This window comes from Diabrotica undecimpunctata, chromosome 8 (genome assembly GCF_040954645.1).
Source record: "Diabrotica undecimpunctata isolate CICGRU chromosome 8, icDiaUnde3, whole genome shotgun sequence".
In the NCBI taxonomy this organism is placed as follows: Eukaryota; Metazoa; Arthropoda; class Insecta; order Coleoptera; family Chrysomelidae; genus Diabrotica; species Diabrotica undecimpunctata.
In genome coordinates, this window is record NC_092810.1 from 79736780 (window position 1) to 79759006 (window position 22227).

Here is a 22227-nt window from a genome sequence, read left to right on the forward strand (position 1 = left end):
GGCAGCGAACAATAAAAATTGGATTAAATCAGTTAGTAGAAAGCACTGGATTATATTCTAAAAAAAAAATCATAAGAGATCAGATCAATTTGAGTGAAAAACAAAAAGTCCTTAGGAAAGATGGGGTGTATTATAAAATAATTAATGGCATAGAAGTATATGTAATAAGTAGAACTTTGGCAAGGAAAATATTGAAAAGTTTACATAACAATTATATGCACATCAAGTGGTTCAAGAAAGCTATGGATGCTATTTAGGGATAATTATTTTGCAAAGAATGACATAAGTATAGCAAAAGAAATTACTACCCAATGCCAAATATGTCAAATAAACAAAGAAAAGAATTTCAAAAACCAGAACACATATAAACATATAAATCTAATGTTGCATATGAAAAACTAAATACAGTTTCCATGGATTTCATCTCAAATTTAGTTCCCAGTTCAACAGGAAAAAAGCATATACTAGTGATAGTTGATTTATATACAAAATTTATTAAACTATATCCCTGCTCAAGAACAAATGTTAAGACATTGAAATTATATATTAATCAATTTCTCGAACAAATAGGACCGTTTAGAAATTGCATAATAGATAACGCTACATATTTCAACAACCAAAAATTTCGGGCATTTTGTGAGAAAAAGGGAATCAACATTCATTTTACAAGTATCAGACATCCTCAGGCAAAGAAGTTATAAGATATATTAAAGAAGTTATAAAATATTTAAGGATAGTATGCCAGGATCAACAAGAGACATGGCAGCAACACATAGGGCAAATAGAATATTTTTTAAATAATACACATAATTTAAATACAGAGGAAGTACCAGAATATTTAATGTTTGGCCATATAGGAAACAGAAAATGGATTAGTGAATATAATCAGGATATGTTAGAACAAGTAATGCAGAAAGTGAATAGCCGAATTAGGAGGAAAGCTGAAAAATATATCAGAAGACAAAATCGAAAAATTAAAAAACCAATCACATTTCAAAGAGGAGATTAAGTTTTAATTCGTTCACTTAAAAAGGGTAATGTAAGAGAAAACCGTTGTAAGAAATTACAACCAATGTTTGAAAGTCCATACAGAATCGAAAATCAGAATGGACTAAATAGTTATGTGTTGATAGATGCAGATAATAAACTTAGAGGGATATTTCATATTAATGACATTTTCAAATATCACGAAGAGATTGAATAATGTTTTCTATACTTTTAATACTGATAGAACTAAATAATAACACCACTAACAGTTCACTGATAGATCCATTTCATTAGAGAGACTTGATTTGTTGAGAAAGATAGATGATATATTTCATTGTTGTAAATCAATTTGACATCATGCTTTTGGTATTTCTGAGCAGGTGTTGATCTTGTCCTTATGGAAATTGTTTGTGCCCTAAAAATCATAATTTGGTTTTAGATACTAAATTGATTGTATAAATGTCTTTCTAAAAATAATATGAAAAGTGTAAAACTTACGATTCATATTGATGAAAGCCTTTTGAACGGAAATGTTTACCTAGATCTTGTCTATAAATAAACAGAACACAATTGGGGGCCACTGTCGTGAGTCTGAAAATATATCTCATGCCCTATTATCAATTATCAGTGAATATAGATATTTTATGTACATTTTATTTATGTTTTCTATTTTCTTAATGTTCTGAAGCTATTTTCTTGTGGCATTTTAAATTAATTACTATTTAAATGGAAATAAGCCACAATTAAAGGTTAAAATACGTTTATTGACGTTTCAATTTCCACTTCGGAAATCATTTTAAAAATACAAACATTACTAAATTAAACAAATTTTGTTTTTTGTTACTTAGTGAAAAATTCTTCTAATAATTTAATTTTATCTGACTCATCTATATTGACAATTCAGACATACCTTCTACATTTTAAAGTAGACGACTTTAAAATGATATTGCCAATATTGTTGAGTTGCGTTTCTGGGACGACTTTACTTATAAGATAGTTCATTCGATTACATGAAATCAACTTTAACTTGAGAATATCCGTCAGAAAAGATCATAACATGTAATTCGTCTTTAAAAAGACAAATATATGCCATGATGACAGTAAAATTCTCCTGTTAGTGATTCCATAGTAAATTATGAGGGAAAAACCAGGAAAAAAACCTCATAATACTATCCCGACATGGTAAGTATTTCATCGTGCATTTAGTTTACCTTCAATAAACACCAAATTCCGATTTTATATGTTTGTTATTTAAAAAACATAAATGATGTATTCTCTATATGTTACTGACTTACCAATACTGGTATTTTCCTTTTAATAAAAAATTTATTGTCAGTAACATATAGAGAATACATCATTTATGTTTTTTAAATAACAAACATATAAAATCGGAATTTGGTGTTTATTGAAGGTAAACTAAATGCACGATCAATTACTTACCATGTCGTGATAGTATTATGAGTTTTTTTTCCTGGTTTTTCCCTCATAATTTACTATGGAATCACTAACAGGAGAAGTTTACTGTCATCATGGCATATATTTGTCTTTTTAAAGACGAATTACATGTTACGATCTTTTCTGACGGATATTCTCAAGTTAAAGTTGATTTCATGTAATCGAATGAACTATCTTATAAGTAAAGTCGTCCCAGGAACGCAACTCAACAAAATTGGCAATATCATTTTAAAGTCGTCTACTTTAAAATGTAGAAGGTATGTCTGAATTGTCAATATAGATGAGTCAGATAAAATTAAATTATTAGAAGAATTTTTCACTAAGTAACAAAAAACAAAATTTGTTTAATTTACTAATGTTTGTATTTTGAGAACGATTTCCGAAGTGGAAATTGAAACGTCAATAAACGTATTTTAACCTTTAATTATGACTTATTCCCATTTAAATAGTAATTAATTCTATTTTCTTATAGTTGGTTTAAATGTTAATATTGGATAGGTTATTATCAAGGTTATAATTTTATATGGTTAATCTGTAGTAATCTGAGAAGAATTTTGATAATTTTAGGGTTAATCTTGCATAGAAGCATTGGTATGTTAATTGGGATTTTAATATTAATTTTGATCAGCTCCTGATAGACATCATAATCTTTTATTTTGTTTATTGGGCATTCCCAAAATATGTGTTCTAGTGTATCCATTTGCCCACATTCACAGTATGGGTTATCGCGAATGTTGATTTTATATAAATGTACTCCTGTCAGGCAATGACCAGTCCTCATTTTAATAATGGTAGTAATATGCCGCCTATCTATGTATGGGATTGTGTCAAACCATGGTTTATTAGGAGAAAAATTTTGTATGTTGTTATACCACTTGCCTTTATATTGAAAAGAATTTAACCAATTATTTTGATGCATAGAACATATTTTATTTTTTAATAATGGCATGATATCCAAGTTACTTAATCGAATTTTAGCAGGAATATTTAATTCAGCCCCAATCTTTGCCAGTTTGTCAGCTATTTCAAATCCCTTGATATCATTATGTCCAGGAATCCAACATAATCTAATATCTTTCCCATATTTATTTAAATAGTATAGTTTCTTTTTAACTTGCAAGACTCTGTAATCCTTTGTTGCAGTTATCATATTGGTATTAATGTTGTCTATAGCAAATCAAAAAATATTTTACAATTTATTCAATTTGTTTATTACAGAAAGCGATTATGTAAGCGTAACAACTGTACTTGTCCAAACAGTATGACTCTACAAGTATTTTGTAGCTTGCGATCGATTCTTTGCGCTTTCAGTTTTAGGGTATATTAAAAAAACTTTAACATATTATTAAATTTGTTATTATAAACAAGTTTGAATAGAGGACTTTTTAGTTTTTAAACCACTTCACGTTTTTTAGTTTCTTTGACAAGTGAGGATTGTCTATTATTTTTTAGTTTAGTTTAAGGATGAGAGAGCAGTACTTAAACCTGAGCCAACAACTTCTAGATGATAATAAATATTATCAGCCACTTTTTCGAAATCCCACCTCAACGTATACAAATAAAATAAATAAATTCATCACTGAACTAAAAAAATCGTCGATGATAAACTAGCCAAATCCCTCCATAACTATAATGGCAATGCCCCTAGGTTCTATTGTCTTCCTAAAATCCATAAGCCCCAACTGAGTATGCATCCTATACTATCGTCAATACACTCTCCTAACACTAATGTAGCTCAATTTCTAACGGACATTCTTTCACAAGCATACTACTATAAGAACGATTTCAACATAGTAGACTCTTTCCAGTTCAGTAAATTTATCAATAATTATCAGTTATCAAGAGAATACGTCTTAGTAAGCTTCGATCTAATATGTTTTCTAATCTCCCACTCTCTAGCGTCGTCACGTCACTCCGGAACCATTGGGATGTAATCCAACCACACAGTCCAGTATCACGGGAAACATTCTCGGAATTATTAAAACTGACGTTTGACACCCATTATCTAATATTTAATGACAAATATTATCGTCAAATCTTTGGAACTCCCATGGGATCGTCCATTTCCCCCATTCTAATTAATTTCGTACTCGACGACCTTATCAATGAGAGTATCAGTAAGTTATATTTCCGGGTTCCCTTTGTAAAGCGTTATGTCGACGACTTGATCCTAGCAACAACACCTGATAAGATTTTAAGCACCTTATCAGTCTTCAATAGCGTTGATCCTCACCTTCAATTTACATGTGAACTGGAGGTTGATAACAGCATACCGTTTTTGGATATGCGAATCATACGCACACATAGTAACACATTGGGCACTACGTGGACAGGAAAGACATGGCGAGCAACCGGTTATTAAATTACCACTCTACACACCCAATAAGATACAAACATAACCTTGTACAAGCTCTTAGCTTTAGAGTACACACGTTGACCCATACGCGGTACAAGAAGGAATCTTTGGATTTACTTAAATCCATTCTCATTGATAACTCTTACCCCATATCCATCATCAACAGATATCTTTTCTGTAAAAGCTATGGTCATTCTATTTCGGAAATACCTAACGGTGCAATACTAGCCTCCATATCCAATAGCATACAGACGAACATTTCCCCGTTAACCCCAAAACCAGCCACAAAATATGCTTCTCTTCCCTATGTCCCACAAATTACGAACAAGCTTACTAAACTATTCAAAAACTTATCCATCAAAATATCCCTAAAAAATACTAAAACCATTGGAAAGTTATTCTTCAAGTCTAAAACTCCACTAAGCTCGTTAGAGCACACTAATGTTGTCTATCAGATACCCTGTTCAGAATGCAACTCCTGCTACATTGGCCAGACCAGTCGGTCTCTTCTAGGGGTATAACTTCACACAAAAGCGACATTAGACTTTCCAAACCCTCTTGTGCCCTTGCACAACGCGCCATTTCCACCAAACATCACATTGACTTCACAAATACCAAAATACTGGCGAAATAAAGTAACCATCAGAAACGCTTCTTTATTGAAATGTGTGAGATCCTCAAGAACTCATCGGCAATAAACAAAAGAACCGACATCGACAATTTGAGCCAGGTTTACCACTCTCTCATCTTACGAAATAAATAACACCTATTCTTAAGTTAAAATTTGGCTTATTTCCCATTCAAAATAATAACACAATCATCCCCTATTTCCAAGTTTCATTAAAACATAAATTAAAAATAATATATCAAATATTTCCGCCATACAAATTCACCCGTCCAACTACTCATGCAATGACCCCTGTAGAAGTTCATAATTGTCTCAAACAATTGGAATTTAGTGACATATGGCCCTTAAAAAATTTTCGGTATCGCGTCACGTTGTTTACATAGATTGCAATAAATCAGAGCTTTGTTTGCCTTCAGTGGAGAACCATATGATGATTATTATTTTCTGCAGAGTTTTTGTGTTTTTTGTTTTTTGTTTTTTTTTGTTAAGTTAGTTTTAAATAATGAGTAAAGTTTACAGTAGATATAATAACATCGATAATATACTACATATTGAGTTGTAAGTTATGAACTATAAACATCTGTATTTCTTATAAACTCTATGTCATCTGTTATATTTTAGAGAACTGATGAAGCTTTAGAAATATAAAGCGAAACGTCTTCGATAAACTTATGAAGTAGTTGACTTCTTTTTTTATTTGCCAACCTGAATGACCGATTAAACCTCTGAATTCACTAGTTAAAGACTTTAGAAATATATATATATATATATATATATATATATATATATATATATATATATATATATATATATATATATATATATATATATATATATATAAATGTAACCATAAGCTCCCCTACTATTAAGAATCAGCATATTCCGATGTCCGATGTTATAAATAGGAAGAAATCAATATTTTTATTACTATTGTGTTTCAATAGTCAAGTTTAAATCATTAAATGTAGTAGTTTGTAGTATTTCTCAAAATTGTAAACTTTTAATTTCGAAATAAAGATTTTTTTTGGGAAACTTAACGTTGAAGAAACATTTCTGGCGCTGCGAACCACATGATATTTCATACAGAAACTTCGTCGTTTCCTGGTCTACATTAGTTTGATGAAATCCTGAAGAACCTGGTAAAAGAGAAAAATGTATTGAAAATCAAACACGGTCATCTATGCGTAAGTTTTTCCTTTCTTTACCATTGTTGGTGAGCATTTATTATTGTCCAATATCAAATCTTCAGAATTCATATCCGAAATTGGACAGTATAATTTTATCACCCAGTAGACCGAATGAATCTATTTGTTATTAAATACACACACGTAGTTAATTAGGTTACATACACATTTGGTCAATTATAAATAATAATTTGGACATCAGTCAAAAGTACTGACAAAGTTAAACAATTTACATAAATTAAATACACATATCACGCTAGGTACGCGAAAAATATTGACCCAAATAGAATTTATATAAAACTAATATCTCTTGACTAGAGAAGCATTCAATCAATATTCACTCAACGAACATATAGTCTTCAACGATCAACTTGACCAGTCTCTACTCAAAGTAATCCCGGGTCTACACCCATAGTGTACGTCTCAACAATAAACTCTGCTACTATTATTTGGTGTTTCCATTACAACAGAACGAACATCTTCACTGAGCCAACGAGGGGAAATTGTTCATGGTCCTATCGAGAAACAGAATACTTCAAGGAAGCTTGAGAGAGCCTATACAGTCCACGCCAGCAACACCCTCAGTAGCAGAGAGAGACCACTAGACCCGGGAGAACGAGAGCAGTACCAAAGCCAAGAGCCATATTAGAGCCGAGAGCGGTACCAAAGCCGAGAGCCATACTAGAGCCGAGAGCGGTACCAGAGCCGAGAGCAGTACCAAAGCCGAGAGCCATACTAGAGCCGAGAGCAGTACCAAAGCCGAGAGCCATACTAGAGCCGAGAGCAGTACCAAAGCCGAGAGCCAGACTAGAGCCGAGAGCAGTACCAAAGCCGAGAGCCATACTAGAGCCGAGAGCAGTACCAAAGCCGAGAGCCATACTAGAGCCGAGAGCAGTACCAAAGCCGAGAGCCATACTAGAGCCGCAGAGCAGCCAAAGGACAGGACCGATTGCAGAACCCACCAGAAGCGAGGGATCCTCAACGTCTAAGAACACAAAAAACCGTAAGTTTTTGAATAATTACAAAATCTTCCAACTTTTACAATCTTACAATTTAACAAGTTTTTTTTTATTACAATTTAACAATTTAGAACAACAATCTCCACTCTATCAATCGTATAATAATGTACTTTAGAATGCATACCATTTAAATAATACAGAGAATTGATAAAACAAAAATAAACGTCATTCACAACTATAATTAACTAAACAGTAATTTTGTATGACAATTTGAAAAAAGAAACGTTCATACATATAGCTTGCTTTTAATTACAATTAAATATTTTATTTCGAAAAATTAAAATAATTACGTAGCAAATAATTTCATTTATTTTGATAACAATATATATATATGTATATATATCATTATAAGAGTGTGTGGATTACATCTTGACCTACCTCAATGCAAAGAATAGCACAGCAGGCAAGGTCAAACTCATATTTCGCTAAATTGCACATTCCGATAGAAAAGAAAGTGTTATAATACAGGTATACTTATTTAATACATAACGTACATTTAGTATTGTCTAATATATTTACCGCTGAATGTAAAAATTTTTAAAATAATCATGGAGAGTCTATACGTTAAGCAAGCGGAAATAGGAACAGAAATAGTGAAACTCGTTTCAAATACAAAAAAGGATTCCCAATCTCGGAAAAATCAACAATACATCCGGGATAGACAGGAAAAATTAGAAGAATATTGGGCAAAATTTTTAAATAACCACGAAAAGCTGCTAGAAGGGGGTATAACGAAAGAAAAATATTTTGAAACAAAATACTATGATCAGGTATTTAAGACATACATTGAGGGGAAAACCCTGTTGGAAGAATATGGAAGGGTGCTGAAAAGAGGAAAAGCACCGAAAGTAAAGGAGATACAGATAAGAAAACAAAGAATCGAGGAATTATTACGGCCAGAAAATGAACAAGACTTGCAGGAGGATGAAGAATTGCAGTCAGAGTTAAGAGAATACATGGAAAAGGTGAATACACTAATGATTGAAGCAGCAGTAAATGAGGAACTGGACGCTACAGATATTGGAGAAGTAGAGAGAATAAATCATCTAAAGAGGAAAGTCAGGGAAGTTTTAAAGAAAATAAGGCCAGGAATGCAACGGCCAGAAAGCACACAGAGGAGGGACGGTGTGACATTGCCGCAGGTAAAAATCCCTGTGTATGAAGGCAGATATGAAACGTAGAGAACTTTCCACGATCTGTTTACTAAAGTAATACATGAAAACGACCAGTTATCAAACGCAGAAAAAATGCAGTACCTAAAAACTCAAGTAAGAGGGGAAGCCAACAGAATGATACAACACTTAAACATATCCGAGGCCAACTACGAAGTGGCCTGGAACATGCTAAAAGATAGGTATGAGAACCCAAGGATGATATTGTTTAAATTAATAGACAGGATGCTACTAGCGCAGGAAGTAAAGGAATCTTCTGCTAGAGCATTGAAATCACTACATGACACCTTCCACGAAAGTCTGGAAGCCATAGGAGGGTTAGGAACAGACACGGAAGCGTGGAGCCCATTGATAGCCCGAATTATCATAACGAAATGGGACAATGAAACTAGGAGGCTGTACGAAAACCACATTGGAGACAGTAGAGAGATACCGACGTACAAATCGACACAAACATTCCTACAGCGAAGATTTCAGACACTGGAACTGCTGGAGTCAGAAAAAAGACAAGAGAAGCAAGGAGGATCTCTTAGGAAACCAAGACCACATTGCGTGATATGCAACGGAGATCACGGAGTACCGAACTGCAGAGAATTTCAGGAACTCAATGTAAGAGACCGGAACAGGATGATAAAAGAAAAAGGATTGTGTACAAACTGCCTAGCACATAAAAAAGAAAAACAATGTTATTCACAATATAGGTGCAGACACTGTGGCGGAGACCACCACCATATGTTGCATTATGAAAAAGGAAACACAAGCAACAAAAGAAACTCCAATGAAACGAAACGAGAACAAACACAAGAAAGAAATGGAAGAGATTCAAACAATAGAAGAAACGGGTACCAAGCTGATAGGTACAGAGGAGGAAATAATAATCCATACAACGCCAGAGAACAAAATAACGGAAGGCGAGAAAATACACAAGATACCAATGGGCCTAGGAATAGCAACGACCAGCAAAGAGGGCAGAATTCAGTAAACTGTGCAAGCCATAAGGAAGGTGAAGCATTACTAGCGACAGCTGTGGTACGCATAAGAGATGCGAAAGGAGATTCACACATAATGAGAGCACTAATCGACCAAGGGTCACAATGCGCATTTATAACGGAACAAGCTGCGACGACGCTAGGAACAACAAGGAAGCCCATACAGGCGACCATATCCGGGATAGGCTCGTCAGGAGAAAAAACAGCCAACTGGAGTATGAAACTTTTAATCGAAACTCATTACGAAAGTGACTTCGAGATGGAAATAGAAGCACTAGTACTACCGAAGATAACAAGGAATTTACCGGAAAAGGATATAATTCTACCGGACTATAACGAGAAAAATGCAATACTGGCAGATCCAAGATATTACAAGGTAGGGAAGATAGACTTACTACTAGGAGTAAAAGAATACAGTTACATATTGACAGAAGGGATGCACAGAATAAGTAATGGACTCCTGAGTCAAAACACCAAACTAGGATGGATAGTTTCGGGAATAGCACGAGAAAGGGAGAATATAAAAGCAGAAGTATGCTGTATGATATCAAGACAAGAAATGGACGTACAAATAAAGAACTTCTGGGAATTAGAAGAAGTAAATCAGGATACAAGTTTCTCAGTGGAAGAACAAGAATGTGAAGAACTGTATCGACAGACTGTAAAAAGGAATGAAGAAGGGAGATACGAAGTAAAAATTCCGTTTAGGGAAGACGTCGCAAAGTTAGGAGAATCTAAACAGCAAGCATTCGCCAGATTGATGCAACTAGAAAGGAAGTTTGCAAAAGACAAACAGTTAGAAGCGAATTACAGACAATTCATGGAAGATTATGAAAACCAAGGTCATATGGTAATAGCAGAAAACCAGGGAGATGGGTACTACTTACCTCATCATCCAGTGAGAAAAGAGGACAGTACTACAACGAAAATAAGAGCCGTGTTTGACGCATCAAGCAAAAGCTCATCGGCAGTAAGCCTGAATGATATTATGCACACAGGGCCGAAATTACAACAAGACTTGACAAATATACTATTACGATGGAGATCCAATAAGGTAGCATACTCAGCGGATCTGGAAAAAATGTTTAGACAAATCAGAATGGCAGAAGAAGACCAAAAATATCAAAAAATTTTGTGGAGAAAGGACACAAAGGACCACATACAAGAGTATAACTTAACGACGGTGACATACGGCACGGCCGCAGCACCCTTTTTAGCGTTAAGAACAATACAACAATTACAAGAAGACGAAGGAGCGAGGTTCCCGTTGGCATCGAAAATTGTAAAAGAAAACATGTATGTAGACGATATACTAGGAGGAGCTGAGACAGTGCAGGAAGCAGAAACAGCCCAAAAGGAATTAATACAACTGTTCAGAAAAGGAGGTTTCACTCTTAGAAAATGGTTGAGCAACGAAGAAAAAATAATGGAGAACGTACCGGAGGATATGAGGAACGTAGACTCGAAGGCATTCAAACAAGAAGAAGTACGGAAAACGTTAGGAATACACTGGTCACCTAAAGAGGATATAATCACATTCAAAATAGGGATAACGACGGCAAAGAAAATAACGAAAAGACACGTACTGTCAGAAGTAGCAAAACTATACGACCCACTGGGATGGATAGCACCTGTAGTAATTCAGGCGAAAATGTTCATACAGGAATTATGGGAGCAAAAGACCAGTTGGGATAAAGAATTAACTAGCAACCAACAAAGCAGGTGGAATACATACCAGGCGCAATTAGTAAATCTGGAGAAAATAACATTGCCCAGGTGGAACAACTTAAGCAAGATAAACAGAGTAGAACTGCATGGATTTGCAGATGCGTCTATGAAAGGATATGGAGCGGTAATCTACTCAAGGGTATTAGGCCCAGAAATTAAAACGAATCTACTGATAGCAAAATCGAAAGTCGCACCATTGAAAGGGAAAACGACGTTACCGAGGCTCGAGCTGTGTGCCGCGGTACTACTAGCAAATTTAATGAAGAAAACCCTACAAGCATTGAACAGGGAAAACATTGAGGTATATGCATGGTCGGACTCAACGATAACCCTGGCTTGGATAAGGGGATCATCAAAAAGGTGGAAAATGTTCGTCGCCAACAGAGTAGAGGAAATAAGACGCGTTATAGGACCGAAGAATTGGCATAAGGTAGATACAAAGGAAAATCCAGCGGACATCCTCTCACGTGGAAGTACCGCATCAGAATTATTAGAAGCAGAGCTATGGTGGAAGGGACCAACTTGGCTGACTAGTAACAAAACTTTAACTCAGGAATCAGAAGAAATACCAGAGACAAATGAGGAGGAAGTCAAAACGAAAATAACGGTGCACACGACAACGATAAAGGAGGACATATGCGAGAGATTCTCAAATTTAGAAAGAATGAGAAGAGTACTTTCATATTGTAGGAGATTTGCAGACAAATGCAGAAAAAAGAAGGACAATGGACAAAGTCAGCTTACAGTCCAAGAATTAGAGGAAACTCTATTAAAGGTGATAAAGCACACACAGCACGCCTACTTCAAACCAGAAATAAATAAGCTGGAGAAGAAACAGCAATTAGACAAGAAAAATAAATTAGCGTCATTGGTACCATTCCTGGATAGACAAGGAATTCTAAGAGTCACCGGAAGACTGAGACACACGAATCTAAAGTACGGAGAAAAACATCCGATAATTTTGCCAAAGGATAGTGCATTAACAAAGTTACTTATAACAGATAGTCACGCAAGAAATCTACATAGCGGATTACAACAAACACTACAGTACATAAAAAGGAAATACTGGATAATCAACGGCAGAAGAACCGTGAAAGATCATCTAGCAAAATGTTTAAGGTGCAGGAGGTATAAAAGCCAAGCAGCACAACAATTAATGGGAGATCTACCGAAAGACAGAGTGAACCCGAGTCATCCCTTTGCTAACACAGGGATAGATTATGCCGGGCCAATAAAAATAAGTACCACGAGAGGCAGAGGACAGAGGAGCTATAAGGGCTACATCTCAGTATTTGTGTGTCTGTCAACGAAGGCAGTACACCTTGAGGTAGTAAGCGATATGTCTACGGATGCTTTCATCGCAGCGTTCAAGAGATTTACGGCACGCAGAGGACAGTGCAACAACGTATACAGCGATAACGGAACCACATTCGTAGGAACAGCAAATTTGTTGAAAAAAGAAAATCAAAAAATAGATGACGAGATAAAACAAGGATTACTGGCACTAGGTACTCAGTGGCATGTCATACCTGCATATGCACCACATTTCGGAGGATTATGGGAGAGCGCAGTGCGAATAATGAAATATCACTTGAAAAGAATCATCGGGGAAACAGTTCTAACATATGAAGAATTGAGTACGGTGCTGGCACAAATAGAAGCATGTATGAACTCAAGACCATTATGTGGGTCATCAGAAGACCCTGAAGGGAAAATAGCCCTGACACCAGCTCACTTCCTTATAGGGAGAGAAATTATATCACCAAATCGGGAAGAAGAGCTTACGACTTATTTGAAGATGCCGACGAGGTGGAGATTAGTGGAGAAAATAAAAAGAGACTTCTGGAAAATTTGGAAACAGGAATACCTGCACCAATTACAACAGAGAAATAGATGGCATAAGGCGCACCCTAACATAAAAGAAGAAGAAATAGTTATAATTAAAGAAGAGGATACACCTCCAGGCAGATGGCCATTAGCGAGGGTAACAGAAACACACCCTGGAGCGGAGGGATTAACCAGAGTAGTAACAGTGAGAAAGGCAAACGGGAAACTGACTAAAAGACCCATACATAAGCTAATACGACTGGAAGAAGAGAAACAGGAAAAGCCGAAAAAGGCAGCAGCACTAAGATGGAAGAAAATACTAGTAGCTATAATGTTTTTAACGATGTTAAAACCCATAAAGGCAGAACCGTATAAAATATATAATCCGGTACCAGGATTTTTCACAGAAGACCTTGGAGAGGTCGTCATAGACCGGGGAACATTTCGAATAAAGGTGTGACTCGAAAAAGGAAGAATTCGAACAGAGCACCAACTAATAGGAAATATGATACAAGGCGTACGAGAACTGTGTCATGAGATAAAAATCGTGAATTGTAAGGATATAATAGAGAAATTGGAGGAAGGACAAAGAAAGGCGGAGTCAGTAAGCGAGGGGCTGACAGTAGAAATAAAAGGAAGGGAAAGAAGAGGAATATTAGGAACAATATTAACCTCAGTATTTGGAGTCAATGACGAAGCCTACAGTAACATTGAAGCATTAGATAGGGAATCCACAAACTCAGACTAACGAACAGGAAGTACCTGTATTAGTTAGTAATCGGCACAACAATGTACGGTCGACTTCCCAAGTTGACATCCCACTTTCCACATTTTCATCCAATTGCCCTAATTTTAATCTAAAGATAGAGTCGGACATTGATAGCTAGGGTACGGTTGGAAGATTTTGATTATTCTTAAACTATTTATAATTTATCATGTTTGAATTTTACTATGTTATGTAATACTTATATGTAAACTTTGAGTATTGACACTTGGGCCAGATTGCCCGATTCCGCAGTATGTCCAATATTAAATCTTCAGAATTCATATCCGAAATTGGACAGTATAATTTTATCACCCAGTAGACCGAATGAATCTATTTGTTATTAAATACACACACGTAGTTAATTAGGTTACATACACATTTGGTCAATTATAAATAATAATTTGGACATCAGTCAAAAGTACTGACAAAGTTAAACAATTTACATAAATTAAATACACATATCACGCTAGGTACGCGAAAAATATTGACCCAAATAGAATTTATATAAAACTAATATCTCTTGACTAGAGAAGCATTCAATCAATATTCACTCAACGAACATATAGTCTTCAACGATCAACTTGACCAGTCTCTACTCAAAGTAATCCCGGGTCTACACCTATAGTGTACGTCTCAACAATAAACTCTGCTACTATTATTTGGTGTTTCCATTACAACAGAACGAACATCTTCACTGAGCCAACGAGGGGAATTTGTTCAATTATTTTTATTGAATTTTTAAACATTTACATTGAATTTATTATTTATTATTTATTGAATTTATATTATTTAAAACATTTTTACTTCAACGAATTTTTTTATATATATTTGCATTTAAATTTTTGCATGTTTGCGTATATTTTATAAGTACATTGAATGATATTTCCCAAAATAATATCGAAAATTTAAGTTTACTATTTGATAATTTGAAATTAAAAATAAAAATTAATCTACAAACCTCTAAATTCAAGCCTGCATCTAAATTACATTCCAAAATGCCGATGACCAATAGCGATATTGCTAGCCTTTGCTCAACCCTGCCCGACTTCTATTCTGGAGACAGCCTAACCTGGAGATAACCTTTACTAGAGCAGTAGATAATTTAATAGTTTTCTTAGGCACCCAAGATTTAAATCAGTCCCAAGAGTTTATCTTAAATTCCTATATCGTATCTTGAATTAAAGGAGAACCTAGAAATTTCTTAAACTATTCTAATAAAATCAATTAAACAGAGATTCGTCCAGCCTTATTAACTAAATACGGAGACAGACGTTCCGAAGACATATAAGTAACACAATTATCCACCACCGTCCAAAAACATAGTGAATCCTACGACAATTATCATTAAAGAATAACTACAAATCTGAATGACTTACTCCAACACATTACCCTAAACGGCATTCCCGCAACAGTAACCTTAAAAACCCCACACTTTAAAAACATTGCCCTTAAGACCTTCTGTATCGGAATCAATGAGCCTTATTGCGAATGCTTATCGCATTTTAAACTAAATTCCCTAGAGGAAGCCCTCCAAAAATGTATTGCATACGATATTCACAAAAATCAGCAACAATACATGAACTTCCTTAAGAGCCAACAGAACAAAAAGCCCCCAATGAAAAATAAACCCTATCAATCTTCCAATACTCAAAGATCGACAAACTTCCAACCCACGCATTCAAATTATGTGAGACCTTCGACTCACAACACACCTTTACACAACACAGAGCCCAACTTTAACTTCACTCCACAACAGAACTACAATTTTCCTCAGAGACAAAATTTCAGTTCTTACGAACAAAACCAATCCTTCCAACGAAACAATGTTCCGAAAAATACCCAACAAAGATTAAATAAATATAAAGCTCCTCGACCCCAACCAAATTTTGCCACTCCAATGAGCGGTGTTCAAACTACCACAACCAGAAACCATCAGCCCATGACAATTACAACTAATAGAAGCCACAATTTGTACAAAGACTCAAATGATACCCAATATTTCGAATCCGAACAAGAGCCCGATTTGCATGATGAAAATCATCAGGATTTTCAAGCCATCCCGTTAGACGATCATCCACCCCCTGTATAAACCTACATAATATCGAAAGTTCCCCAGGGTCGACCTGCTTCGTCACACCCAAAACACATCTACGCATTTTGATCGACACCGAAGGTTCCCATTCAGTTTTAAATCCGCGAGCTCTCAAACTATTTGATAAAAAACATATTTATCGGAAGCCTTTTTCGCTAACGTCAATAAAAATTACTTCCAAGCATGAATTAAATATTAAGACGCCACTATTCCTAGAATATGGAATTCCACAAACATTCGACATAAAAATCGCCGACTTTAGTCAGCACTTTGATATCCTACTAGGAAATGACGATTTACAGAGATTCCATGCCACTATGAATTATGCGACTCATATTTTAGCCTTTGAGAATCCCCACGTAAGCATTTCATTCCAAACATTATATCAGAAAATTCCCGTAAACATAAACAACGGCGAAGTTTTATTGCGGGAAAGACACTTTCAAGGTATCAAAATTCCTCATTCTATTCACGTTGCAAAAACTGTTTCATCGAGACTATCAAATTACCGACGCCTACGAAATTTAATAAGAGAATTGAAGTTAAGAACCTACATGGACGATGTCATTATTTTTTCCAAGTCACTGCAAGAACACTTAGTTCATATTGCTACTATTTTTGACACTTTCAGAAAAAATAATTTAAAAATTCAGTTAGACAAATCCGAGTTTCTCACGAAAGAAGTTTCTTTCTTAGGTCACGTAGTGACAACCGAAGGAATCAAACCTAACCCAGCAAAAATCGAAGCTATACAAAAATACCCTTTACCAAAAACAGTAAAAGAAATTAAATCATTTCTTGGTTTAATCGGTTACTACCGAAGATTCATACCCAACTTTGCGAAAATAACATCCCCATTTTCGAGATGTACTCGAAAAGGAGCAACTATTGACCCTAATAATCCAAATTATTTAGAATGTTTTGCAAAATGCAAACAATTGTTAACTAATTCTCCAGTTTTACAATACCCAGACTTCGAAAAGCCTTTTGTACTTACTACAGACGCCTCTAATATAGCTATAGGATCAGTATTATTTCAAAACAATCACCCTATTGCCTACTATTCTCGAACTCTAAATTCTGCAGAACAAAACTACTCCACTATTGAAAAAGAACTTTTAGCCATACTAGATTCTTGTAAACACTTCCGTATGTATTTATGCAACCAAAAATTCACTGTAGAAACAGATCACAATGCTCTCGTATGGATCTACAAAATTAATGACCCCACTTCTAGATTAGCCCGATGGAGACTTAAACTAAAAGAATATGATTTTGAAGTTAAATATAAAAAAGGCAAAGAGAATCAAGTTGTTGATGCTCTTAGCCGAGTCTAAATAAATGCCCTAAGCTCGAGTTCAGAATGTGCTGAACCACCCGACAATTTCGACATTGACGATTTCCTTGCCGATTTTGACAACTTACAAAACAGTACTAACACACAACATACATCAGTTGAGAACCCTATCACTGGAATAGAGATTTCACCTGAACCAATTAACTTATCCTCAAACCAAATTATTTTCAAACCAGAGTCAAATAATTTTGAAAACACAAAAGAATTTTTAACAAACACCGTTACACTGTCACTTTGACAAATAATTGGAAAACAGAAATAGCAAATACCTTCCAAAATATCCTTAGACTAAACCAAAAATTTGCAATAACAATCCCTCATGAATTTAGACCTTTTATCTGTAACTATTTTAAAGAAAAAATAAATTCCACAGTCAAAGCAATATTTTGCAATATACTACTTCAGGACATAGAAGAAAAAAACCAACAAATAGAATGCATAAATAAATATCACGTAGAAAACCACAACGGAATAATTGAAACTAACTAAAAATTTTATTGGCCCCCAATGCAGACAACTATTTCTAATTTTATCAATAAATGCGAAATTTGTCTAAAAAATAAATAGCTTAGTGTGAACCAACCTTAACATGAGTTAGTTCACCTGTCGGTGTTACGTCTGTCACTTGTCACTAGAGAACAGACAGTGTAAAAGATATGTAGAAGTCTAAATAATAAAGATTAAACTAACAATAGTTGTCTCAATAAAACATTACATGGTGCCAGGTGTCTGAACCCGTAGTTAAATACAATGGATTCTAATTTTAAACCGCCTAACGGGATCCGTTTTGATCAAAATGCAAGTCAAAACTTTGAGAAGTTTCTAGATAGCTTTAAAATATACATGGAAGCAGCGGATTTGGCCAGCAAACAAGAGAGCAGAAAGATTGCAATATTTTTAAATCTAGCAGGGAAAGAAGCCCAAGACATATTTAAAACATTTAAGCTCAGTGATGAGGAGAGGAAACAGTATAATGTTGTAATAAATGCGTTTAAAACATACTGCTCACCACTGAAAAATGAAACTTATGATAGGTTCCTCTTCTTCACTAGGATACAGGAAGAAGACGAAGAGTTTGATAACTTTATGAAGGATGTAAAATTGCTGGCAAAAAATTGCAATTTTGATTCTCTTGAAGACTCCCGAATAAGAGATAGACTAGTTAGTGGGATTCGAGACCAAGCTTTGCAAAAAAGACTTTTAAGAATTCCAAACCTAACTGCTGCAGAAGCCGAAAATCAATGCAGAATAGCAGAAGTGAGTACCTTTCAAGTCAAAAGCCTCAGAAAAAATGCAGAAGTTGATGAAATTAGATACAATAGACCCTCCAGGAGCAAAACTCTAGAACGACCTGCAGAAGCTGTCTGTAACAACCAATATAACTGTTTTAAATGTGGCACAAAGCATGGCCCAAGAAGTTGTCCAGCCTTTGGAAAAATTTGTAACAATTGCAGAAAACCTAATCATTTTTCTTCAATGCATGACAGGAAGTTAGACTATTCGAAAAAGAGGTCAAGTACTGTTTATAATATTAGCGCTGAAACCTCAACTTCAGAGAGTGATGGTGAACCCTACATAGATGAATTAACATTGGATAATGTAAAAAACAATAATAAAGGTAATATTTGGACTATTGATATATTAATAAATAATGAGTTCGTAAATTTTAAGCTGGATTCAGGGGCTAATTGTAACTGCCTACCGTTAAAGTTTGTAAAAAGCTTAAAATTTGTAGATAAAATTGTAGAAAATAACCTTGAACTTAACACTTATGGAAACAATAGAGTGATAGCCATAGGTAACATTATTTTAAGTTGTTTTATCAAAGGTAAAAGTTATAATATTAAATTTGTGGTAATAGATTGCAACAACAGTATGCCCATCTTAGGTTTAAACACTTGTACAAAAATTGGTCTAATATAAAAAGTAGATACAGTAAGTACTTACTCTAAAGAAAAAAGTGAACTGTTAACAAAATATTCTAATGTTTTTCAAGGCACTGGCAAAATTCCCTATCAGTATAAGATTGTGTTGCATAAAAAAGCCGAGCCTGTAACTAGTAGTTGTCGAAGGGTACCTGATGCTTTAAAACCACGTCTTAAAGAGGCTTTAAAAGATCTTGAGAAAAGAGGAATAATTTCTAAAGTTGAAGAGCCAACAGAATGGGTCAACAATATAGTTATAGTGGAGAAACCATCAGGGGCCCTACGTATATGCTTAGATCCAGTTCATTTAAATAAGTGGATATGTTTAGACCAGTTTCCTATTCCTACAATTGATGAGTTATCAATTAAGCTAAAAGACAAAAAAATATTTACTGTGCTTGATTTAAAAGAAGGGTTTTACCGGCTCCTCTTGATTCTAAAAGTCGTAAACTATGTACATTTATAACACCATTTGGAAAATTTTGCTTTAATCGATTGCCTTTCGGTTTAAATGTTAGTCCTGAGGTATTTCAGCGCATGAATGAGAAAATATTTGGGGATTTGCCGATTGGGATCTACTTTGATGACTTCATCATAAGTGCTTCAACAGAAGAAGAACATGATGAAATCATTAAAGATGTAATTAAGAGAGCAGAGAGGTCTGGTATAAGATTTAATAAAAATAAAATTCAATGCAAAGTCTCTGAAGTTAGTTATATTTGTCAGGTTTTTTCCTCTGAAGGTGTTAAACCTGGCACTGAATATATAACAGCTGTTCTGATGCTTAAAGAACCTAAAAATAAAAAAGAATTGTTAAGAATATTAGGTATGTTTAATTACTTGTCTAAATACTTACCGAATCTCTCTGAATTGTTGTCACCGTTAAGAAATTTGATTAAAAATAATGTAAGTCGACAGAAGATCACTTGGCAGTCTTCCAAAAAATTAAAAATATAGTCTCTAAAATACCTATATTAAAAATATTTGATCCTATGTTGCCCATAGAAATACAAACTGATGCAAGCCAGCATGGTATTGGCTGCTCTTTGCTACAGGAAGGTAGGCCAGTAGCATTTGCTTCTAGAGGCCTGACTGACACAGAAACTAGATGGGCTCAGATTGAAAAGGAGTATCTGGCAATTTGCTATAGTTTAAATAAGTTCCATCAGTTTGTGTATGGTAGAAAAGTAATAATAAAATCTGATCACAAACCATTGGTGGCAATTAACAAGAAAGACATTTGGAAAATAAGTTCTCGTTTACAAAGATTAAAATTAAAAATGCTTAAATATGATTTTGAAGTACAATACTTGCCTGGAAAACATATGTACATAGCAGATATCCTATCAAGATCATTTATAAAGACCCCAGTTAAAGATGATAAAGAGATGAGAGAAATTGTTCACTCAGTTAAGTTTGATCTACTCGTATCTGTGGAGAGAATTGAAGAAATCAGAGCTGCAACCAACAATGATCAGATTTTGTCACAGATAAAAAAGTTTTGTCAAACAGAATGGCCAAATAGAAAATCGATTTTAGAACGTAATATCAAAGCATTTTACAATATTAAGGACGACATACATATTAACAATGATCCAATTTTTCATAACTTTAAATTGGTAAGACAGCAAATGTTAAATAAATTACATGTAGGGCATTTTGGAATAGAAAAGTCCAAAGCTAGAGCCAGGAAAATATTTTATTGACCTGGTATATCACAAGATGTACAGAATTTTGTATCGAAATGTAAAACATGCTTAAAATACAGTCGGAAAATTCCTAGAGAACCACTCATTCAGCATGAAAGATCAAATATTCCATTTGAAAAAGTGAGGGCTGATATTTTAACTTATGCAGGTCAAGATTATTTGACTTTGGTTGATTACTTTAGTAATTGGATAGAACTTATTCCTTTAAAAAATAAAACTGCAGAGGAAGTAATTGACAAGCTTAAAGTTGTTTTCTCTACTCATGGCATAATAACTAAATTTATGTCTGATAACCAACCATTTAACAGTAAGAAATTTAAAGACTTTGCTAAAAGTTGGGAAATAAATTTGATAACCTCCAGTCCAAAATACCCCAAATCAAATGGACTAAGTGAAAAAGCTGTTAGTATTTGTAAAAATATCCTTAAAAAAATGTTATGATTCAGGTAATGACATTCATAAAGCCTTATTAGAATATAGAACATCCCTCCTCTCTGGTCTAAATATTTCCCCATCAGAGCTATTGAACAAACGATTGCTTCGAACCAATTTACCTGTTACTAGGATGTTATTAACAGAAACAGCTGATTTTGACTTTGAAAAATTAAAGAAAAGAGGATTAAAACTAAAATTTTATATAACAAGCAAGCTCACGTAAAACCTTTATTTGTAGAAGGGCAGAGTGTAATGATAAAGAAAGACAATCATTGGGTACCAGGTGAAGTGGTTCAAGAACATAGTACTCCTAGATCATATTTGGTGGGGGAGGATAGGGATAAGGTTCTAAGATGAAATTCATCGTTCTTGAGACCAAATCCAAATCCGGTGTCTCTGGATTCCAATAATGAGGATTTATTACCTATGTGCAAAACTGATGTCTCTAAATCAAAATTTGAGATTCAAACAGAAACATCTATTAGTAATGAAAAATCAGATAAAACTCAAAGTAAAACAATTATACCAGTAGCAGGCCCTAACAAAACCCGCTCTGGTCGTTGCATTATAAAACCAGCTAGATATAGAGATTAATCAT

General features: G+C 34.5%; 1 protein-coding gene across 1 annotated transcript; it reads left to right on the forward strand.

Annotated features, from left to right (window-relative positions):
- Nucleotides 1-18310: 18310 nt before the first annotated feature.
- LOC140448925 (uncharacterized) lies at nucleotides 18311-21986 on the forward strand. Its single transcript, XM_072542059.1, has 5 exons — nucleotides 18311-19358; nucleotides 19557-19930; nucleotides 20020-20311; nucleotides 20491-21027; nucleotides 21868-21986. The coding sequence occupies exons 1-5, from the start codon at nucleotides 18311-18313 to the stop codon at nucleotides 21984-21986; spliced, it is 2370 nt and encodes a 789-aa protein (XP_072398160.1).
- Nucleotides 21987-22227: the final 241 nt, after the last annotated feature.